The 23,330-nt window shown below is 43.5% G+C and overlaps 1 protein-coding gene across 1 annotated transcript in view; it reads left to right on the top strand.

Moving 5' to 3' along the window:
• CFAP99 (cilia and flagella associated protein 99) overlaps positions 1-22,854 on the top strand; it is a 122,220-nt gene extending 99,366 nt beyond the window's left edge. Inside the window, exons 13-16 of the mRNA XM_075566304.1 lie at positions 7,245-7,396; positions 9,216-9,421; positions 13,936-14,101; positions 22,780-22,854. Coding sequence (XP_075422419.1) covers positions 7,245-7,396; positions 9,216-9,421; positions 13,936-14,101; positions 22,780-22,854 — 599 coding nt within the window. The remainder of the gene's footprint in view (positions 1-7,244; positions 7,397-9,215; positions 9,422-13,935; positions 14,102-22,779) is intronic.
• The last annotated feature ends 476 nt before the right edge of the window (positions 22,855-23,330 follow it).

Here is a 23,330-nt window from a genome sequence, read left to right as displayed (position 1 = left end):
TGCCGTTTGCCTATTGGGTGATATGTCCTTGCGAGTGTACTTAAAGTGAGTGTCCTTAAACCGGGGTATGCCTGTAAAGAGTGACACACTGTGCTCATTTGCATGTCATTACCCTGAATCCCTGGCTGCAGTGAAAGCATTTTATGCTAAGATATAATGGGGAAAGGCAGGCTTGCAGACCTGTCTGAGACATTCAAAAGCACCACAAGTGGTATTTTTATTTACTGTTCTTTTAAACAGAAAGTTAACCTCTTGGTTGCTGCACTGCTCACATCCTTAAACCCTTGCATGCAGCAGGGGATTTCAAGATCCGCCGCCCCTAGGCACTTGCATGTGGAGGCCGCCTCCTTGCTGCTGCCCTCCTTCTCCTTCCGAATTGCAGCGTCAAATGACGCCGCGGATGTCACCATCGTGACGTCGCACGGTGCCGCGTTGCTATGGTAACGTAATTTGACGGCGCGGTATCACGTTGCCATGGCAACGAGACGCCATGTGATGTCACGTTGGTGACGCCTGCAGCATCATTTGACGCTGTGATTCGGAAGGGGACGAAGGGCGGCAGCAAGAAGGTGCCCGTCACATGTAAGTACCTTCTCGTCAGGCCCGATAGGCCTGAGAGCACGGCATCTGTATATGGGGGCGGACATTTTTGCCGCAATAAGATTTTGTTGCTCTGAGCCTTTCGGGCCTAATGTGAAATCCGCCACTGCTTGCAGGTCATATTTGCTAAGCGGTTCTATTACATAAGACTCGTTATGGACCATTCAAGGGGATGCACTGTATGGCGTCTTATAGCAGTGTGCTTAGATTTATACACGCTAGGGCAGGGGAGCACAAGGTTTTAGTGCTGCGCCCCCTGTCTCTCTCCCCCCGGCTCTCGCGCCCCCCCGCCTACCTTCATCCGCGGCACATGGCGCCGCGTTGCCATGGCGACGCAACACAGCCAGCTGAATCCCGGTAAGTAAACAGTTGCAGGGGCCTCACGAGATCCCCCAGCATTTAATTTAATTGCCTGAGGGAAGAGCGTGGGACCTCTGCAACTGCCCGCGCCCCACCAGCAAAATCTCCTGCCCCCCACTTTGCGCACTGCTGCTCTTGGGTATATTTTCTATCTACCCTTACCTCTCCTAATCATACTGTATTAGCATGGTTGCAGCGCACTCACTGCATGCTATCAATGTTGCATAAAAACATTGAAAGTAAACACCAGCACATGGACAGATATTTAAAAAAACAAAAACATCTTAATCATACACTATGGGCCTTATTCATCAAACTGTGATACTGCCGATCACTGCACAGTGACATGAAAACGGCCATTGACATGAACAGCAGTTTTCCTGCGATCACAGTCCAGGCACCAGTATCGCAGCTCAATGGATAAGGAGCCTTTACTCTCCTAATTGCTATTTCCGTGGATTAGAAGGCACCAGGAAAGGACAGTTTATATTTCAAGCATTACTGATATATGTTTGTGGTTACAAGCAGCGGAAAGAACAGTGTGGCATGTACACTGTCAAAAGGGGCCTTATTTACTAAGCAGTCTTCTGCTATTAGACACCTACTGACGCTGGAACAAACGCCACAGCCTAATGACTTGATTGGGCTGTAAGGTTTCTTCTAGCGCCAGAAGCTGCCTCATGCCAGAAGACTGTTTAGGATTATATAGCCTAAAATGTTTGCCATCCCCTCAAATAAGCAATATTTGAAATATTGATTTCCAGAAACATTTTTTTTTTTGGAACAATTTTTTTATTGGACACGTTCAAAAGTTACATTACATTCACGAGTGTCATGAGCACATGACACTTTGCTATGATACAATCTTACAGTGACCAATAACATTTTCCGGTTTCCTACGGGGGGGGGGGGAGAAAAGGGGAGGGTGAAGAGGGGGAGGGGGAAGAGGGGGGGGGGGGAGACAAACAGGGGGAGGGAGGGGGGAAGGGGTCTGGAGGGGGGGAGGGGGGGCACGCTGGCGTCTCCTCATCCCCCCCCCTGGGTGCAGGGGGGGGAGGGGCCCCAGTGACATCGGAGCGAGGCCCTTTTTGGATTTTATCTTTCTACCCAGGGGTCCCAAGTGTTCCAGAACTGGGGCATCTTTTTTTGGAGCATAGCCGTCAGTTTCTCCATTGTTATTACAGGCATACCCCGCATTAACATACGCAATGGGACCGAAGCATGTATGTAAAGCGAAAATGTACTTAAAGTGAAGCACTACCTTTTCCCACTTATCGATGCATGTACTGTACTGCAATCGATATATACGTGCATAACTGATGTAAATAATGCATTTGTAACAGGCTCTATAGTCTCCCCGCTTGTGCACAGCTTCGGTGCAGGTAGGAAGCCGGTATTGCTGTTCAGGACGTGATGACAGGCGCATGCGTGAGCTGCCGTTTGCCTATTGGGCGATATGTACTTACTCGCGAGTGTACTTAAAGTGAGTGTACTTAAAGCAGGGTATGCCTGTACTTCATTAATTCTCCTGACTACTGTCGTTCTCGAGGGGGCTTTGATCTGCTTCCAGGCGGCTGCTAGAGAACATCTAGCCGCTGTAAGTATGGCCGAGATTAGCCTGGACATTGGCGGTGGAAGGTCGTCTATGGGTTTGTTCAGCACCAGAGACAGTGGATCTAGGAGGATGGGAAGTCCCGTGACCTCGTGGATAAGCGTCTGGATCATGGTCCAGTACCTCTGGATCTCGGGACATGACCACCAAATGTGGGCCATGTCCCCCTTTTGACCACATCCCCACCAGCACAGGTCTAGTGTGCCGGGGTAGATCTGGCTCAGTCTTGCCGGAGTCAGATACCACTGAAATAAGATTTTATAGATATTTTCTTTTATTGTTGTGCAAATTGATGTTTTAGAAGCTTGCTCCCAGATATCCTCCCAGTCTTCTTGGTCTATTGGAAGGCCTAGTTCCTCCGACCATTTTTCCATATAACGGTGGCTCAGTGGGGTAGAGGATGGCTCCATTCCTTTGTATATTTCGGAGATTAGACCTTTTTGATTGGTATTTTTGGTGCATAAAGATTCAAATCTGGTTAGCGGGGGGAATTTGGAAGTTGGAGATAGCGACAGTGGGAAGTGGCAGACTTGTAGGTACTTAAACAAGTGGTAGCCTTGGGTCTACTTTATCCCGTATCGCCTGGTAAGTAGCAATCTCATCTTTCTGCAGTAGATCGGCCACCATCCTAATGTTGTGACTCTGAAATTGGTCAAATTGACTTGGGGAACAACCTGGCGGGAATTTGGGGTTCCCCAAGATTGGGGTGAGCTGGGAAGGGGACGCTACCAGACCATACTTCCCTTTGCTTTTAAGCCAAACATCCCACGTGCATCTCATTGCCCCCAAGCTGAACCTCGCTGGTTTGGCCCCGCTGCTGCCAGTGGTCCATAGTGCCACTTGGAAGGAGAGGAGGCGGGCGTAATGTGACTATTTCGAGCCAGGAAGCTGAGGCCGGGTCGCAATTCCAAACTACAGCCTGCTTCAGTTGTGCTGCGATGTATTACTTAGCTATGTCGGGGACCCCCACACCTCCTCTCGCTCTTGAGGAGAGCATTACTGATCAGGGAACCCTGGGCCTTTTGTCATTCCAGATAAATTGGAGAATTAGTGACTGCATGTTTTTTAATGTGGCTTGTGGCACTAGGATTGGGAGAGTTTGGAAGTTATACAACAGTCTTGGAAGGATGTTCATTTTTACTGCGACTATTCTCCCAAACCATGAAATTTGGTGTTTTTTTCCAGGTTTCTAGGTCTTTTTTAATCTGGCCAAATAGAGGGGGGTAGTTATATTGATATAGGGTGCTGTAGGAGTTAGAAATGTTGACCCCCAGATATTTAATATAGGTGGAACTCCACTTATAATTATAGTTGGCTTGAATGAGTTTCCACGTCTGGTGGGGGGAGGGAAATGTTCAGGGCCTCTGACTTATCCATGTTCACTTTATAGTCAGATACTGATCCGAATTGGGTTAGGAGCCTTTGAAGGTTGGGGAGGGATGTGTGGGGGTCAGCGAGAGTCAGAATCACATCGTCAGAAAACAACGAAATGTTATGTTCTCTATCTGCGATTTGGATGCCTTGATACTGATTTCTTCCCTGATAGTGGCTGCTAGGGGCTCTATAGTTAAAGCGAATAACAGGAGAGAGAGCGGGCAGCCTTGTCTGGTCCCGTTTCTAATTTTTATTGGGTCTGAGAAGCCGCCTAATAATTTAACATATGCTGTAGGATTTTGGTAGAGGGCTCTCACCCCTTCTAGAAATGGTCCGGAGAAGCCAAACCTCAGCATGGTTTGGTCCAGGAAGGCCCACTTGATTCTGTCGAACGCCTTTTCGGCGTCCAGACTCAGAATCATTGCTTTGGAACCAGTGAGGTGCACGTGGTCGATTATATCCACAATTTTGCGGGTATTGTCGGAGGCCTGTCTTCCCGACACGAATCCTACTTGATCCACATGAATGAATCTAGGGAGAATTGGGTTTAGCCTGTTTGCCAGGATCTTACTGTAGATTTTGAGATCAGTGTTTAACAGGGAGATGGGCCTATAATTTCCACAGAGGAGCGGGTCCCTACCCTCTTTATGAATGATGGCGAGATTTGCTGCTGTGATAGTGGTGGGTATCGGTTCCCCCTGTAGGAAGGAGTTATACATTTCTAGTAGATAAGGGGAGAGGATCGGCATGAACATTTTGTAATATGCGTTCGAAAAGCCGTCGGGGCCCGGTGTTTTGGCTATCTTGAGGGAGCTTATAGCTTGGGATAGTTCCTCGTGGGTTATGTTTTTATTCAGGGTCTCTACTTCTTCTGGGGAGAGGGATGGGAGGTTACATTGCACTAGGTATTGTGATATTGTGTTGAGGCTGACAGTGTCTTGTTCCGGGGGGTGGAGGTTATATAGGTCTGAGTAAAAGCTCGCAAATTCCTGCGCTATCTCCTTCTCTATGTATGAGACTTGCCGATTTTTAGTCTGGATACGAGCTATCTGGGATTTAACTCTAGCGCCCCTGAGCTTGGAGGCTAGGAGCTTATCTGCTTTATTGCCCTTGTCAAAATATTTTTGTTTTGACCACCTTAGTGCTTTCTCGACTTCTTCGAGTTGTGTTTCTTTAAGGGCAGCTCTAGTTAAATTTAGTTGTTTTAGTATCTTTTTTGATAATGAAGTTTTATGTTGTTGCTCTAGTTGGAGGATTTTATCTGAGAGATCCTTTTGGAGCTTACATTTCTGTTTTTTTTGTATGAGGCAATAGAGATTAGGTCTCCTCTGATGGTGGCTTTGTGGGCCTCCCAGAGCATAGCTGGGGTTGAGACAGAGCCTGCATTGATTTGGAAGAACATGGACAGTTTTTGTCATATGGATACCTCCGTGTCGGGGCAGTTCAGCATAGAATCATTTAACTTCCACTTATATTGGTTGTTTTTCACAAAGGGTAGGGTTAGTATGAGGTCGATCGGGGCGTGATCGGACCATGTGATCGGACCTATTTTGGATTGGGAAGATGCCTGGAAGATGTTACTTGTACCCAGGAAATAATCAATCCTCGAGTAGGACTGATGAGGGGTGGAGAAGAAGGTATAATCCTTCTGACCCTGGTGCTGAGCCCTCCATATGTCCACTAGTGAGTAGTTCTGGATAAGCTCTCGAAATTTCTTGGCTTGTTTTTGACCTTGGGTGGTGTGGGGGGAGGGGGTGGGAGATAGGCGAGCGGAGCTGGGGTTTGATTTGTCCTGTACGTGAGAGGCCACCATATTGAAGTCCCCTCCTAATATCAGGGAGGAGAGGGACTGCTGTTCTAGTGATTCGAGAAGGTTTTTTAAGAAGGGGATTTGTTTGTCATTGTGTGCGTAAACATTGACTATTGTGATTGGCGAACCTGCTAGGGTACCCTGGATTATCAGGGATCGCCCCTCAGGATCTGCATGAGACTTAGTCAACACAAAAGGGACCCCAGTTCTAATGAGGATGGCTACTCCTCTTTTTTTGCTTGCGGAGGATGCGTAAAATGCCTGGGGGAATACACTTTTGAATGTGTTAGGGGGTGTCAGGGAGTTAAAGTGGGTCTCTTGGATAAGAACAATATCGCCCTTAGATTTTTTAAGTTCCATAAAGACTAGTTTCCTCTTTTTTACTGAGTTATGGCCTTTGACATTAATCGAGATTAGTTTGATAGAAGCCATTATGTTTTTGGGGGTGTTTTCAGAGCTCTAGGCTCTGGAGCTCTTGTTCTTCCCACTTCAGGAGCTCTGTGCTGAGGGATCGGGCCGAGGTCCGGGCACCTGGTAGGGGGGAATGCGGAGGGGGCGCCAGCGCGGGGGAAGGGGGAGGGGGATAGTATAGACACACTAGGTAAGCGGGGGGTAGGAGAGCCATTGTATGGCCCAAGGAAAATAACCTTTGTCACTCGGGTGAGAAAGGTAGCGGGGTGGAATACCCCTGCGGGGACTTCCAGGACGGTGAGCTTGTCGCGGAGCAGGGTGTAGGGCCCGAGACCCTCCCTGCACTAGGAGAAAAACCACTCATGTCAGTTTAGTGGCGGGGGAGGCTTTCCTGTTCTCAGGTGTGTTGTGGGGCCTATCTTTGCGTTGACCGGATTTTGGGGGGGGGGGGAGTGTAAGTCTTAGCGTTCTTTTGAAGCATAAGCAGATTGGACATGTATACTTAGGTGCTTGGGTCCACTTTCACGTTGGGGAAGAGGAGAGGGGGACGGGGTGGAGGGGGGGGGGGTCCAGAAACTTTTTTGAGGCTGTATTGTTCGTTAAGTAATCAGGGTTCTTCTAAAAAAAATGGCCCCAAAAAAAGCCCCAGGGGAGACATTATTGCAGTTTAGATTGGCAGTGTAGTTTGTGAGCAGTGTTTCTATAAACAAGGGAAAGTGATCCCTGTTCTCTTCCTGTAAATAACACAAAGAATAACCCTGAGTGGTTTGAAAGCTTGTAACATACAGTATCAACTACTTGTTGGTCCAGTACAAGGTATCATTCCACCGACTCCCTCCTTTGTTATTTTACTACATGTAACTAGGAAGCATGAAGCATGCGAGTGAGAGTGGGAGTGCTATCATCTGTCATGTGACGTCATAGAACAAAAACAATGTCCAAAACCCCCCAAAAATTTAGCACCAAGACACAAGTGAAAGTGCCCATCCTCATTATGCACATTTGGATAAGCAGTGATTCTCTTTAAAAAAAAAAAAAAAAAAAATAGTGTGTAATTGTTGTTGTTTGCTTTTTCAGTGCAAGAAGTGACTGTGGAGAGCCGGGAACTTCTTCGTCAAGCTCTGGAAGAAGCTGAGGAGGAGCTAAGAAATAAATTCGACCTGATTAGCCAAATACGAGCTTTTGAGTCGGTGCCATTTATTAGACATAAATTTGTGGATTTAACCCAAGTGAGTGTATTTCAAAAGTACAATTTACTATAAAGCTTATATTTTACTTATAGACACAGTGCCTTATTATGTACATATAGCCATATAGGATTTGTGACGTCTTTGGTGACACTCGTAAGTATTAGGGAGCAGGGGCGGAACTGCAGTTGTCACCGGTGGGCCATGATGCAAATAAACAAAAAAAGGTCCCACTTCCCCCCCCCCCCCCGGGGCCCTACTTATGGAGCGGGACCTTACACGGCGGTGATTGTGAAAGTTGTGCCGACTTCCGGCAGGGCCTAATTTCCATGTTTATACCACCTGTGGGTGTTCCCTCCGCCACTGCGTGGAGGATGGCCGTGGCCGTCTGGGAACTTGGTGGGGCTCGATGATGGGGGAGAGCGCGGGGCCCCTTACCTTCTCCGGCATCGCCTCCAGCTACGTCGCACTGTTGTGACGTTGCGGAGTCATGTGACGTTGCGTTGTCATAGCGACGCGTCGTCACAAGGAGAACATGCTGGAGATGACGAGCAGGAGGAGATGCGGAGCATACAGAGGCTCCACGCTCTCCCACAGCAATCAGTTTAAATGTTATGGGGAAGAGCACAGGGACTCTGTAAGCGAGCGGCTAGGGACAGGGGCACCGAAGGACACGCATCAAGCCAGCCCTGGCCCCTAAAGGTGGAGGGCCCTGGTTTTGCATCTTTGGTAGTTCCACCACTGTAAGGGACGGTGCAGTGCATTGAGATTCCTTACTAATCCCTCTGAGTTTTGCTTTTTCTAGAACAGCACAAACCTGTAATCTTCCGGCTCTACTTCAGCCTGCATTTTACTGAAGCACTAAGGAAGGGGGCAGGTTTTGCCCATGTCCCCAGTCAAGGAAAACAGAGGTCCCTATTCAGTATGCTGTGAAGCCCAAGAAGATTTTTTTCATTCATTCGAATGGGGATTACATCTTCTATAGAGAGATCAGTACATGAAATGGGATTATAAGATTAATAAGGATTGTTTATCAGTGTGTGCTACTGCCTCATTAGGGTTTCCTACATAATTTATGACTGTGAATTTATTTATATGCAAATGTGACCTGCTACACCTGCAAAAGTTCTTGCAAAGTTTTAGGAAATTCACCCAAAGAAGAAGACCAGCAAAATCTTGATCTTTGCAAGCAAAGATTGCTTAGTTCTAATTTATTACCAAAGTTGGCAAACCATCTGGGTTTCTATGGGGAAACTCACTCTTAGCGAACTTGGAGTCCTTCAAAGTTCTCGCAAAGTTTTTGCAAGTCAAAGGTAATAATCACCTCATAATCACCCATCTCTAACCTCAAAATTTCATAATGGCCACATCGAGACACCTGAGGAGAAAGGAAAAAAATATCCAATATATTTTCTTTTATATGGTATGTTGTATAGTTCTTAATGTTCTAAGGTTTTTTTTGTTTTGTTTTACATTTTGAAGCTACTGTACATTTTAAGAAAAGCATAGCCTGAGTTGACAGTGTTTTTGTTTTGTCATCTTGGTTCACATGATCACATTTAATGGACAGTATTATATACAAATACATCTATCTGTTATTATAAACTAAAATTAATGAGCTAATCTGTTGATTCCATTCACCCGCAGCAAGAGATCACAGACAACAGCTGATCAGAAATAGTTCCACGTGGAAACTCACTAAACTACATGATTCAAGGATGTATGATAGTTGCAATGTGCTTCCTGCTATTACTGTTGCTTTAGAACTTTACTCCACAGTTTGAGGCAAAAATGTAAGCTAGCATTGAGTAGTAACTACCTCAATCCATTATGTTTTGTTCTGTACTTTTATTTTCCTTAGACTGCTGGGCATGGTTTTAACTGTGAGATGTCCCTAGTGGAATTGCATGAGCGTTTATCTATTCTGAAAGAAGCACAGAGGAAAGAGGAGGAGGATAAAAGGGACCAGATCCTCTACGAAAAGCAGTCCAAGGAACAGCTTCTTTTGGACAAACTAGAACAGATATCCTTACACAGAGCAGCCCTGGGAAAAGCTGCTATAATGAAGTTAGTATGATACCTCTGGATTTTGTCTCGCATTAGTACTGTGCTAATTTTTTATGACGGCAATTTTGTGGCTTATTCTAAATCTGCCAAAGCGGACGATCGGGACGTTTTCAGACGAAAGTCCCCATTCACTTCAATCAGAGATTTCATCTCAACACGGCCCGACCGTCACTTCAGTGGATATAGACATAACATAAAACACAGACAAAGCTCAGTGCACATCCAGAAAAACTTAAGTTTTTCTGGATGTGCACTGAGCTTTGTCTGTGTTTTATGTTATGTCTCTGGTTTTAAATATAAATTGCCATGCTCAGTAGCACTCCTCTGTGAAACTTATATGCTTATATATATGTTGTGGGTATTTTGGGGGTTCAATTTGAGCTTGTAGGAGTTCTGTATGTTTCAGTGGATATAGAATAAGCTCTTAGTGCGTATAATGTATTTGCAATGGGGGTTTATAGTACAGCATGCATAAGGGTCTCGGGAGATAATCAGATCATGTCACAATCATACGGATAGAAACTCTTTTCTACTACATTTTATGTAGAATCCAGAAAATATATATTAAAATTGTAGGTGTTAAAACTTTGTGACTGTTGCACTTAAAAATGAGAGAAGTATAAATAACCTTTAAAAGTCTGGATTTTCTTCTACTGTTTTCATTTAAAATGGTGGTACTTATTGTGGGTGGTTATTATAATAATAATAATAATAATAATAATAATAGCATGTTCTTGTATAGCGCTGCTAGTTTTACGTAGCGCTTTACAGAGACATTTTGCAGACACAGTCCCTGCCCCGTAGAGCTTACAATCTATGTTTTTGGTGCCTGAGCCACAGGAAAAGTGACTTGCCCAAGGACATAAGGAGCTGACACCGGGCATTTAACCAGGGCCCCCTGCTTCAAACGCAGTCAGTGTCTTTACTCACTGAGCCGCTCCTTCTCCCTTATTGTCATACTTGTTAGCCCAACTTCAGCAAAAAGGGAATCTGATTAAATTCTGCACATCCCTTTTATGTCAAACTTAAGGACGCGTTACCTATAGCTAATGCAATTATTGTTATAAAATGGATAACTTTGTAAAAAAAAAGTTTTTATTTATAGTATCCTTCCTTTATTTTAATTGTACATTATTCAAAGTTAATTATTAATTATTATTGTAGAGATATGTATGGATAAACATTGTACACCCAGGGGTCTCCACAGCTGAACGACACTATTCTTCGCTCAGGTTCCTGAGATACAGTACTTACAGATACCTACAGGTTTGCGTGTGTTTTCTTCCACTTTAGACAAATTAAAGAGGTTGCCAAGTCCTAGTTGCATTAGCTTGCAATTTGGCAGTGATTACATTGAAGAACAGGTGTTAAGGGGAAGTTACAGGAGGAAAATAATGGTGTACATCTGAAGGAGGAGCTCCATGGTAATCTCACTGCCTTTGTATCAGGTCCCATTGTTCGTTCTCCTTGTAACTTTGGGCAGGTCACATTAACTCACTGTGCCTCAGGCACCAAGTTTAGATTGTTAGCTCTTCAGGACAATGACTCATGCTTGCAAAATGATTTGTACAAAGCTGTGTATGCTGTCAGCTCTATATAGGAAACACATCTTATTGCTATACCTTGTCCTGCATCTTTAGGTATTGGTAATCTAGACTAACTTCATGTTGTGGAAATGTAGCAGTTGGGAAAAGTACATCATTATTTTGAGCATATTTGCTGCTGCCAATACCCTGTATATTCACGTGACAAATTGCTATAGAGATTCTGCATATAAAATAGAAAAACAAATGCCTCTAATCTGAAATTTTCTAGTGAAAAATTAGCACATTACCTGATTTTATCCAACGGTGGCAACATAATTAGCTCATTTTCTAGACAGCTAATTTACATGCAGACACAGTACAGCTGCGCTAATAAGTACAGTTCAAGAAGCAGAAGTGGCCTGTTTATATTGCACAGCTGTAACCTCTTCCATTTACTGGAGACGCAAATCCGAGGTGACAGTGGAACAGTCTCTCAAGGATAATAGTACGATTTGGGATTTGTGTGTCTGAACTTGGAACCTCTGAAAAAATATCTCCTTTCATTTACATACTTTTTGATTTAAACGTGGAAAAAAATAGCTTGCACTTTTATCTGGGATAATTCGGTACGTAAATATGTGAGTGTGTTTAAAAGCACAAAACAAGGTCTAGTGTGTGTGTGTGTGTGTGTGTGTGTGTGTGTGTGTATATATATGTGTATATATATGTATGTATGTGTATGTGTATATATATATTATAATATTATATTATATTATATATGATCTACTATGACTAATCTGGATTGTACTTGGTGGTTATTGTTTATTTACTATTAGGATCAAGAACTTATGTATTACATACAAGACACCATGCTTTTTTTTTTTTTTTTTAACATTATATACAGTGGTGTGAAAAAGAAAGTACACCCTCTTTGAATTCTATGGTTTTACATATTAGGACATAATAACAATCATCTGTTCCTTAGCGGGTCTTAATATTAGGTAAATACAACCTCAGATGAACAACACATGACATATTACACCGTCATGATTTATTTAACAAAAATAAAGCCAAAATGGAGAAGCCATGTGTGAAAAACTAAATATGCCTTATGATTCAATAGCTTGTAGAACCACTTTTAGCAGCAATAACTTGAAGTAATCGTTTTCTGTATGACTTTATCAGTCTCTCACATCGTTGTGGAGGAATTTTGGCCCACTCTTCTTTACAATGTTGCTTCAGTTCATTGAGGTTTGTGGGCATTTGTTTATGCACAGCTCTCTTAAGATCCAGCCACAGCATATCAATCGGGTTGAGGTCTGGACTTTGACTGGGCCATTGCAACAGCTTGATTCTTTTCTTTTTCAGCCATTCTGTTGTAGATTGCATCGATAAGTGGGAAAAAGGTAGTTCTTCACTTTAAGTACATTTTCACTTTACATACATGCTCCGGTCCCATTGCGTACATTAATGCGGGGTATGCCTGTATAGGCAAAAACAACGGCCTGTGTTGAAATCATTAATATAGGCTTAACGTCAGGTTAAATTAGCACTGCCTTGCATTGGCTTCACATAACAAGACAGTAATGCCTGTCTTACCTAAAAATTGCATTATCTCCATCCAGACCATGAAATATGGGTTTTGCGATAGAGAGGCTAATGTTTGGGGAGGTACGTATGTATATCTTTATTTATATAGTGCTATCTAAGTACATAGCGCTTTACAACACACGTGACATAATATTATAACACAATGGGAATAAGTGTTAGAGACAAAACAATAGGAAAAAAGAGTCCCTGCCCTGAAGAGCTTACAATCTAAGGAGGTATATAAGTAGCTTGGGACTCTAGTAAAATAGAACTCTCCCCCATCTTCCCCTGAAGAGCTGCCAGTGATTTCGCTCACACCCTTTGCTTGAGCCAGAACATATGTATATATATCTTTACTTATATAGTGCTATCTAAGTACATAGCGCTTTACAACACACGTGACATAATATTATAACACAATGGGAATAAGTGTTAGAGACAAAACAATAGGAAAAAGAGTCCCTGCCCTGAAGAGCTTACAATCTAAGGAGGTATATAAGTAGCTTGGGACTCTAGTAAAATAGAACTCTCCCCCATCTTCCCCTGACCCTCTCTCCCAATCTGGCAAAACCCATATTTCAGGCTCTGGATGGGGATAACGCCACCTTTAGGTATGGTCTAAATAAATAAGTCAGGGTAATTCCCTGGGTTGGCCTTGAGTGAATATGCGAAGTTAGGGGAAACGGCACTAATGGCAGGAAAAATGTAACCATACGTTATTTCAAGAAGTAACACTACGCTAACGTTATTCACCATAGTGGATAGTAGTTACGATTAACCTGACGATAATTTAGGTTAACACTAGGTTAAATAGCCTAACAGAGCTTAGTGCATCTGGACCTTTATGTTTAAAAAATAAATAAAAAAAGAAGGCATTTAGCAGGGGTACAGGTGTTTTTATTCTGTATTTATTTATGTGCAGCATTAAATACAGCTACAGAACCCCAATACCTGTCACAAGGTTCACTGAGATGCTACAAAGACGACATGGGTGGAACCTAATTATGAGGGAGGCGACTCTTGTCTTTCTAATTCTAATAGTATAACTATTACTGAGGGTGAAAGGCTCGGGGTAAAGGGATTCTGCAAAAAAAAAAAAACAAATGTTTTCCAAATCAATAAAATGAAATTTTGGAATCTTTATTCACTGCAACATGTTAATGTTCCTGGGACGGAATCTAATTTTCCACTTGAGCTGCTGCTTTAGCTCATAGATGCATAGTAACTGTAAACGGCCCTTTAAGTGTAACAATGAATCACTCAAGTGACGGGTACAAAATGTGGGGCTATTTGTGTGCTCTCACCTGATTTAAATGGCTCAGCTTTATTAAGGGGAAAAAGTAAGTTTTTATTAAGGTATATAGAAGGTCCATTGTGTTTCATTTATCTTTCTGACAGGCTTGAACAAAAGAAAGCTAAATCTCATCTTAGTAAAGCTGCTATCGCAAGAGACGACCGTGTCACAGAACTGCAGAAGAAGCTGGGAGAGAAAATGATGGAACGCAAAAAACAAGCAGAGGCTTTAAAGCTAATCCCTCAGCGAAACACAGCCAGACGGTCCAAGGCAAGTTAAAAAAATATCAAACATACGTGTGTCTAGCCAATTCTCCTGAAAAATACAGATGGACTTTTGATGAGATTAGTAACTTGCCTAAAAAAACACATTCATGAAACTTCCTTCATGTGTGTAACCCCTCTACTTTTAGCTCTCGGACTTATGACTATAGCGGGGGCTGGGGCCTAAGTCCCTGTTAATGACTTACTTGGCCACACGTGGCCTACGGTAAGATGGCAAGAATAGCACAGACACAGTATGGGTGATACAACTAGTTTACTTATACCTTATTGAAATCGTTTACCTTGTGAGCCTCACATGAGGATCACTACACACAGTATACAGTAATGGTTAGGAGAAATAGAAGAGTCCTCCTACACTGGTGCTACAGGTAATCCAATATAGCCATGATAATAATAGGGAAGCTGATACCATATATAAATGCAAAGTTTGAAAACCCACGACGTTGCACCAAAGCGTACTGTATATATGATAAAGAAAATCCTGCTCACAATAAAAAAGCCCCATAAGAGCCAACTCTGGGAGACTAACACAGGGCAAAAAGGGTGGGTGATGAATATAGCAGCACTCACCCAATGATATGTCCTGGCGTCAACCCGGCCGCATAGGCGGCTGGAGCAATGTGCAGATACGCTGGCTGACGGGAGGCAAGTAATAAATGAACATCACAATGGCAGCATGTCTGCGGTCTCAGCATGGCGTGCTTCAGTCCAGGTAAGTGAGAATGTGAAGGTTGAAGACTGATCATTGCGAGAAGAATAGGGCTGGAGGCTCACATCCAATACAAAAATATTTATTAAATTAGTTAGACATAACAGTAAGTGGCAAAAAAGGGGCCTCTGATGCGTTTGCCACCCAGCGGGTGCTTTATCAAAGAGTGACTGTTATGTCTAACTAATTTAATAAATATTTTTTTATTGGATGTGCGCCTCAAGCCCTATTCTTCTCGCAGTGATCAGTCTTCAACCTTCACATTCACAGTATACAGGTTACTACACAATCCCCAATAACACTGCGCGAGTATGAGTCTGTGTCAGTGTCGGTGATGTAGTAACCACCCATTTCTGGGTATGTTGGTTTGTGATGGTTCCGGCACACCATCGGAACTCATTGTTTTCTGAACCTGTTGCAGGCCTGTTCTTCGCAAAGGGTGCTTCGGTACCTCTGTGCTTTTATAGCCATTGAGGGTCCTCTCCAGCGGCACTTGATCTCTCGTCCACGTCTGGAGCTGGAGCTCTCTGCTCTGGTTGCCACATGCACTCTCTAGACCTCAACCAAACCCGATAGCGCTCAAGTCCGTGCAAATCTGATCCAACATGACTGCCCTCCTTTTTAAAGGCTCCTCTCCCTCATAGTCCCTCCTTCCACAGTCGTTATTATTGGCTGCTCTCATGTCCATCACAGTCACACGTCCAGAGAACATTGGAGAGAAACCTGCCAGGGGGCAGTGTACAAGTGTGTGAGCCTATCACACGGGGCAGGGGGTTACATGTGGGATGACTAGAAGGGATGCAATGTCTGGTAGGCAATATGGACTGTGCATGGCATAATGATTCAATTCTGCATAGCCAGTCGTAAAACAACTTTTCTGTGAAGAATGTAACACACTATGTGGCTTTCTTAAACAAACATAACCGTGCTACAACAAATATCTGGCTATTGTTCTTTCTTTAGCAATAAATGACTAATTTTTGGGTGATTGTTTACTACTCAAGTGTATTCTTTACCCTCATCCTACCCTCCTTATCAGAGAGCAAATAATCATAAGGAGAGAGAGAGGGCTCACTCTGCAACCTCATGTTGAACTCAGTAATATTAGACAAATGTTAGTAGCCAGAAGAAATCAAACCTCTCCCAAGTCTCGGCTACTGTGTTTACAAACTAACTTTAAACATGATTTAAAAATACTAATGTGTCAGATTTTGGTATGTCACTTTAATTCGTACACATTGGTACATTCGTACACATCGGTCTAGTGTGTTAATCAGAGGAGTGTGTAGCTTCCTGTGGGTGGGAGATAAATTAGACTGGGCCTATATATTGGGCATATCTATTGGGACGGCAGTGTGAGGAGTTGCAATGTCCTGTATGCAAGTGACCTGTTGATAAGGAGACATGGAGTTGAACTGAGTTGACAGGAGGACATCTGTCAATGACATAACATAGACGAAGCACTCTTCTATCAACTTTCTATAGCACAACCACTCATTTTTCACATCTGGCTCTTTACTCTTATCCTAACTTCAGTCACTGCCTAGCCCTCACCCACCTCTCAACACTCTACTAGTACTACCACAACTGCCATGCCTCCTCTACTATTTATGTGCTCTGTCCTAACTTATTTCCAAAATACACTTTTCTTTCTACCATCCTCATCATTCCTCTAACTCCATTCATATATCTCCATCTCTCCTTCCTTCTCCACTAACCAGTTCACATGAACTCCTTTCCTATCTTCACCCTTTGGCACCACTCGGCAATACAGTCTGCACTAAAACACACCCCTACAAATCGTCCTCATACATTTGTTTTTTCCTCATACATTTGTTTTTCTTTCCATGCTTCTCCTCCTTGCTTCTGGGGATATCTCTCCCAATTCTGGCCCCTGTCTTATTTTTACGTGCTCGTATCCTCGCCTCCCACATCCAAACACCTTTAACCTCATACCCATCCCCTGTCAACCTCTCTCCCCTCTCCCTTTCTCCTGTGGCCTCCGGAATGCCACTCCCTTTCTAACAAGTTCCTCTCTCTACATGATTTATTTTTCTCTCGCTCCTCCTTTTTGCTATAACCGAGACTTTGCTTACTCAGTTTGACTGCACTGGAAGTTACCCTCTCTTATGGAAGCCTTTTTTTTCTCTCACATTTCACGCCCTGATTGTAGGAGTGGAGGCATGGGGCTCCCCCTCTTATTTTCCTTCCTTTGAGTCTCACACTTTTTTTTTCTCCTCATCCTCTCCACGTGGCGGTCATCCAGCGCCCACCTACCTCTACTCATCCCCCTTCTGTCTTTCTGTCTGACTTTGAATCCTGATTTTCCTTCTTTCTCTCCTCTGACTCCCTTTTTTCCTCCTTGGGGACCTCAACTGCAATATTGATGATCCCTCTCTCCTTGGGCTTCCCTCTTTCTCTCTAACCTCTTCTTTTGGCCTTTACAAATGGACTACAGCCAGCACCCACAAGGATTACCACTACCTGGACCTCGTGTTCACAAAAAACTTTTCTCTCTCTGATTTTTCTATTTCTCCCTTTCCTCTCCCTGACCATCTCGTTTAATTTTCTCTCTGTCAGTTCTCCCGTTCTCCACCTCCATCTTCTCATTTCTGCAGAGACCTGCGTTCCATAAATCTACAAGTTCTTGACTCCAGTTTGCGCTCCTCCATCTCTTCTGTCTGCTGCGCTACAGACTCTGACAACCTGGTAATGAACTACAACTCTGCTCTATCCTCCTCTCTTTATCTACATGCCCCTCTTTCTCTCTGCCGCTTTCGCCCTTCTAACCCCCGATTCTGGCTAAACGGTCATACATGCATGCTCTGCTCCTGCACTCGCTCCTCTGGAAGAAATATAATTCTCTCGCAGACTTCCTTCACTACAAATTTGTCTTATCCGATTTCAACTCTACCCTCTCCCAGGCTAAACACACCTACTCTCCACTAATCAACACTCACGTCTAACCCACTCCACCTCTTCTCTGTCTTTGACTCTATGATCAGACCACCACCCGTTACCTGTTTTTCTTCCTCCATTTCACCTCAGGATTTTGCTGACTATTTCGAGACAAAGGTGTATTCTATTGGGCAAGGCATCCCCTCTGTATCCTCCTCATATTCTACATCTCTTCCTAACTCTCCTCCTGCCTTCCTAGACTCTTTTTCCTTTGTCACAGAGGAGGATGTGTCGCTACTGATCTGCTTTTCTCCCTCTATCACTTGCCCACTTGACACCATTCCCTCCCATCTTTTAAAACCACATGCTCATATTCTAATCCTTACAATCACACATTTTCAACTCCTCCCCTCTGGTACGTTTCCCACCTCATTCAAGCATGCAAAATATATACCTTTGCACAATAACAATAAGTATTACCCTACGTGTGTCTCTAACTATTGCCCTCTCTCCCTCCTGCCTTTTGCTTCTAAACTTCTTGAATGCCTTGTATTCTCTCACCTCCATGCTGCCAAAGTCAAAGGTCTTTATACCCTGCTTATAGTACTCGACCTCTCTGCAGCCTTTGATACTGTGGACCACCCTCTTCTCCTTCACATTATCTATACTCTTGGTCTCAAGGTCGCCGACAGAGCCCTCTCCCCTTCTTCCCCCCATACCCCCTCTTACTCTCCCACCCCTCCATCAATTACCCCACTCTCACTCAATCCACCCATCTCCATCCTGGCTACACACACAATCCCCCCCTCAATAACCTTCCCCCCCCCGATACATAGAACACTCCTACCCGAATACAAACCCCCACCTCCCAAATACATACCAAAAAAACTCCTACACCCCCAAATACATTAAAAAAACACCCCCCAAATACATACAAAAAAACCCAAATAGATATAAAACCCCACCGCCCCAAATACATACAAAAAAAACACTCCCTAAATACATGCAAACCATGACAACCCTAAATAGATAAAAAAAAACAAATACATACAACCCCCACACCCCACAAATACATAAAAAAAAACCACTGCAAATACATACAACCCCCCACCCCCAAATACATACAAAAAAAACCACCCCCCAAATACATACAAAAACCCCACCCCCAAAGAGATACAAACCCCCCAAATACATACAAATCCCCCAAATACATAAAAAGACACCCCTCAAATACATACAATATACACAATACAGACTTACCAACCTTGGGGATGTCTCAGGCCTCTCGTGCCCTGGCTCTCCCCAGCTGTGTGGGCTTCACTCTCATGCCAGTGAGTGCCGGCATCAGAGGCCCTGCACGGGACAGTGAGGTAGGCCGAGCCCAACTGCTTTGCCCGGCTGCCAGGTCTCTCGTTGCCGCCGGGCACCGGCTTCCTCTCACTGACACTGTCCCACGCCGAACCTCTGATGCCAGCGCACACTGGGCCTCTCTCTCATGCCGGTGCGTGCCAGAAGCTGGGCCCAGCTTCTGGTGCCCGCCGACATTAGAGAGACCCGGTGTGCACCGGTGTTAGAGGCTCGGCGTGGGACAGTGTAAGTGAGGGAGGCCCGCAGCTTGGGAAAAGCGGGAGCAATGAGAGGCCCGGCAGCCGAGTAAAGAAGTGGGGCCCAGCCGGGCACCCCCACAGCCACAGGCTCAGGGACACTTGTCCCGGCTCTCCCCCCACTGTTGACGGCCTTGCTTGGTATCTATAACAGATCTCTATTCTGGATTTCCTCTTACCTTTCCCATTGTACTTTGTGTCTCGTTTGCTAACACCTCCTCCTCAGTCGATCTCTCTGTGGGTGTACCCCTTCGGCTCAGTCCCGGGACCTCTTCTTTTTTTTTGTACACACTCTCTCTAGGTGACCATATAACATCTCTTGGGTTCAATTATCTCCTCTATGCTGAACACACACAAATGTACACTTCAACCTCTGAATGTCTCTCTGCTATATTGCCTTCCGCTGACTCAAACTCGCGTCAAAGATGGAGCTCCTCATACTTCCCCCCAAACCTGGCCCCTTCTAAATTGCTGTTGGCAACACTATCATACACCCAGTATCACAAGCACACTGCATAAGTGTCACATTTAACTCCCCCCTCACATTCACAACATAACTAAAACATGTTGTTTTTTTCCTCCACAACATTGCAAATATATGCACTTTCCTCTGTTGCTGTACTGCTAAAACTCTAACTCAGACCCTCACTCTCTCCAGTCTTGATTGTAATGTTCTGCTGCCCGGCCTTCCTGCCTCTCACCTGTCTCTGCTGCTGCTAGAATCAATTTAGTCTCTCCTAAATCTGTCTCAATTCTTCTCTTGCTGAAATCCCTCTCCTGACTTCCTATTAAATCCCTTCTCACTGACAAACTTCTCTTCTCTTTTTAAGGCTATTCACTTCTCTGCCTTTCCTTACATCTCAGCCCTAATTTTTCACTATACACCTCCACCTCTTACGTTCTGCTCAATGTTTTCTGTTTACCCCTTTTGAATCTAAAACCCTCTACCACATAAAACCCCTGCCCCACGCCTCTGGAATGCCCTGCCCCTCAATATCCGAATTGCTCCCTCTCTCTCCACCTTTAAGACCCATATTAAAACACACCTCTTTAACAAAGTATATGGTTAGCTCCGTTGGCTGGTACTATACATCTCATATGCACTGACCTTAAATCCTTGTAGACACACTTACCAGAACACCCTCCTACTGTCTCTGCAAGTTCTCCCTACTTACCATTTAGATTGTAAGCTCTTCGGGGCATGAACTTCTTTTCCTTACGTTACTTTTATGTCTGACGCGCTTATTCCCATTATGTGTTATATTATTATGTAATGTGTATTAGTGCTGTGAAGCGCTATGTACATGGATGGAACTATATAAATTAAGATATAAATACATAGGTCCTAAGAGGGATTGCAGATGGATTCTGACTCGTCTAAAAAAACTCACCAGTGAAGAGGTTCAAATGTAAAACCTATCATTATTATGACCCATCCGAAACAAACACAAATTTGGGGTTGTAATGGACAAGTAAATGATTTATCAGTGTATTTAGAGGCATGCTTTTCTAATGTTCTTAAGTGCATAGGAGAATTATAGGTACATTTTGGACACTTTCAGTGCGTCTGACTCACTATATTTCCTACTACTTAAAGAATCTACCTACTAATTTACTCAGGCACAATGGATTGACATCTGCTTTTCCCTAATGAAATCTGATTGTAGTGGGACTTTAATATATAATAATATAGGTGTAACCCCCCTTTGGGACTACTATTTCAGTTAAGGGGTTAACGGTCTTAATGGGTTAACTGTGTGGCTCACTCAGGTTACTCCCCTCCCCATCATGTGATGTACGATGACTATGCAGAAAGGGATGCCACTCCCCAGTATGTCTTGTGACTAGTGATGTCACTATCGATAGGGAGATAAAAGGGTATACTGTATATAGCACCACCCCATTTTCTAGAAACAGCTTCTTCTGAGTTCAGACTGGGGCCTCACCATGAGTCCTGTATATAGGTTTGTGTGTATAGATGAATGTATGTACGAAAGAGAAAAGGTTCCCTGTGAGATGCACTCAACCTCCACTAATATAAAACATAACCTTTAATCATAATTGAAAAGAAAAAATACATATAACATTAAAACCTATTGGAGCAACAGCCTGTAACTGAGGAGGTGGGGTGTGGCGGAGGGAAAGGATACATGGGGTTTGGTGCTAATTGTGCAAGTAGTGTATTAGGTGCAATACACTACTAAATTGAATCCACTATATAAAATATAACAAATATAAACCATGCAAACCACTGTGTCAACAGAAATATCAAGTGTAGTGAAAGACTCCTTACGGTTGGTCAGGAGATATAGATAGATATAGGAGATATCTATCACTGTCACTTATCACTGTCAATCTAGATCTGTCACTTATGTAACTGTATTTGTAACCATATATTATTTGTCATTTAACTCTATGCCCAGGACATACATGAAAACGAGAGGTAACTCTCAATGTATTAGTTCCTGGTAAAATATTTTATAAATAAATAAATAAAAATACATAATTAGCACTTGCCCTTGTATCTGGATGCCTATGCTAACTAAGGCTACCTCCTGGGGTCCACATCTTAGTTTAGCTCTCTCAAGATAAAACGTCCCAGCCAAATGGTAGGGAAATAAGTGGCCATATAGCAGATTGTCTCCGCGGTCTCAGACTAGTGGCTGCCCCGTGGGGTCCACAACTTGGTTTAACTGCCCCATGGTGTGATAACAGCACCCACAATGTGATGCTCCAACGCTACCTTACTTTTTGCGGAGCTGAGACCCGAGTCTGTCGTGCTCCTGACGTGTCTGCTGTGACGTCATTCATACCCGATGCGCGTTTCGTGCAATTTCTGAGCTTCTTCGAGGGTGGGCGGATCCCCAAGGCTCCATTGTATTTATGCGTTTTTGTTGTCAAGGTAACTGCAGCTTTCATTGGCTAATAGGATAGAACTGCTTGTCTTGTCTCACTTGTTTCATTGTGCATAATCATTATGTATAGGGGAGAATAGGGAGGGAAGCGCCCTATTAAAAGAAGAGAACTGGGGAGTAAACCCTTAGATTAAAACTGTATTAAATAAACAATAGGGTTGTTAAAGTGACTGGAATTGTGGTGTGTATCTTATCAAAGAACACTAATGTATACACAAATTAACATTGTTGTTGAACTATTGTTGGTACCAATACTGAATATTTATACACATATTACACTATCTTCCTTGGCGGATCACCATTAATATTGATATTTGGATAGATATCCTGTTTCACATTTGTTATATTGGTTCTACAAATTTGGGGCTTGTGGATACATTTCTGCAACTCTAGTTCTTACATACAGTACAGTACATAGTTGCAAAACTTCACTCTGTTTTTATCTAATGGTATTATAACTTAAAGACCTATTTATTTCATAATAAATATTTAAGGCTTTACAATAAATTGTGCCTATTTTATTTCATTTGTATTGCAGATAGGTCGAATGGCCCACTACTTTGGGGCACAGCCATCCCCAGTCTATAAGGTATGTTACTGGAAAGGGGGGTGAAGGAAGGGGGGGGGGCGAGGGAGAGGGAGGGAGGGAAAGTAGAGGGGAGGGCAAAGGGACGGGGGAAGGAAAGGAGGGAAGGATTTAATCCATTGTATACATTCTGTATAGTATTGTGCATCTAATGAGTTCCTGAACAATTTGTTAAAGAGATATTAAGAATTGTATTCTTAATAGGATACTCTGTCATGAGTAATGCCATAAAGTTTTGTAGACATCATATCCCTAGTATGTGATCTATACAGATCCTGATTTCCAGAGACAATTGACAATCTCTGAAACATACATGAATGACCAGAGAATAGACTTCTATTGTCATCCAATATATGTTAAGTGGGGAGATCTGGATATTAATAGTGTACACTATACTATCCGTATTCCTTGACTGAGAGCTGTTCTGAGGTGATATCATCTCCATTGTGCTATGCCCTCTGTTATAAAAATGCTGAGTACACAAAACCCTCATTAAGGCCCCT

This window comes from Ascaphus truei, chromosome 1 (genome assembly GCF_040206685.1).
Source record: "Ascaphus truei isolate aAscTru1 chromosome 1, aAscTru1.hap1, whole genome shotgun sequence".
In the NCBI taxonomy this organism is placed as follows: domain Eukaryota; kingdom Metazoa; phylum Chordata; class Amphibia; order Anura; family Ascaphidae; genus Ascaphus; species Ascaphus truei.
This window is presented reverse-complemented; position numbering and strand designations above follow the sequence as displayed.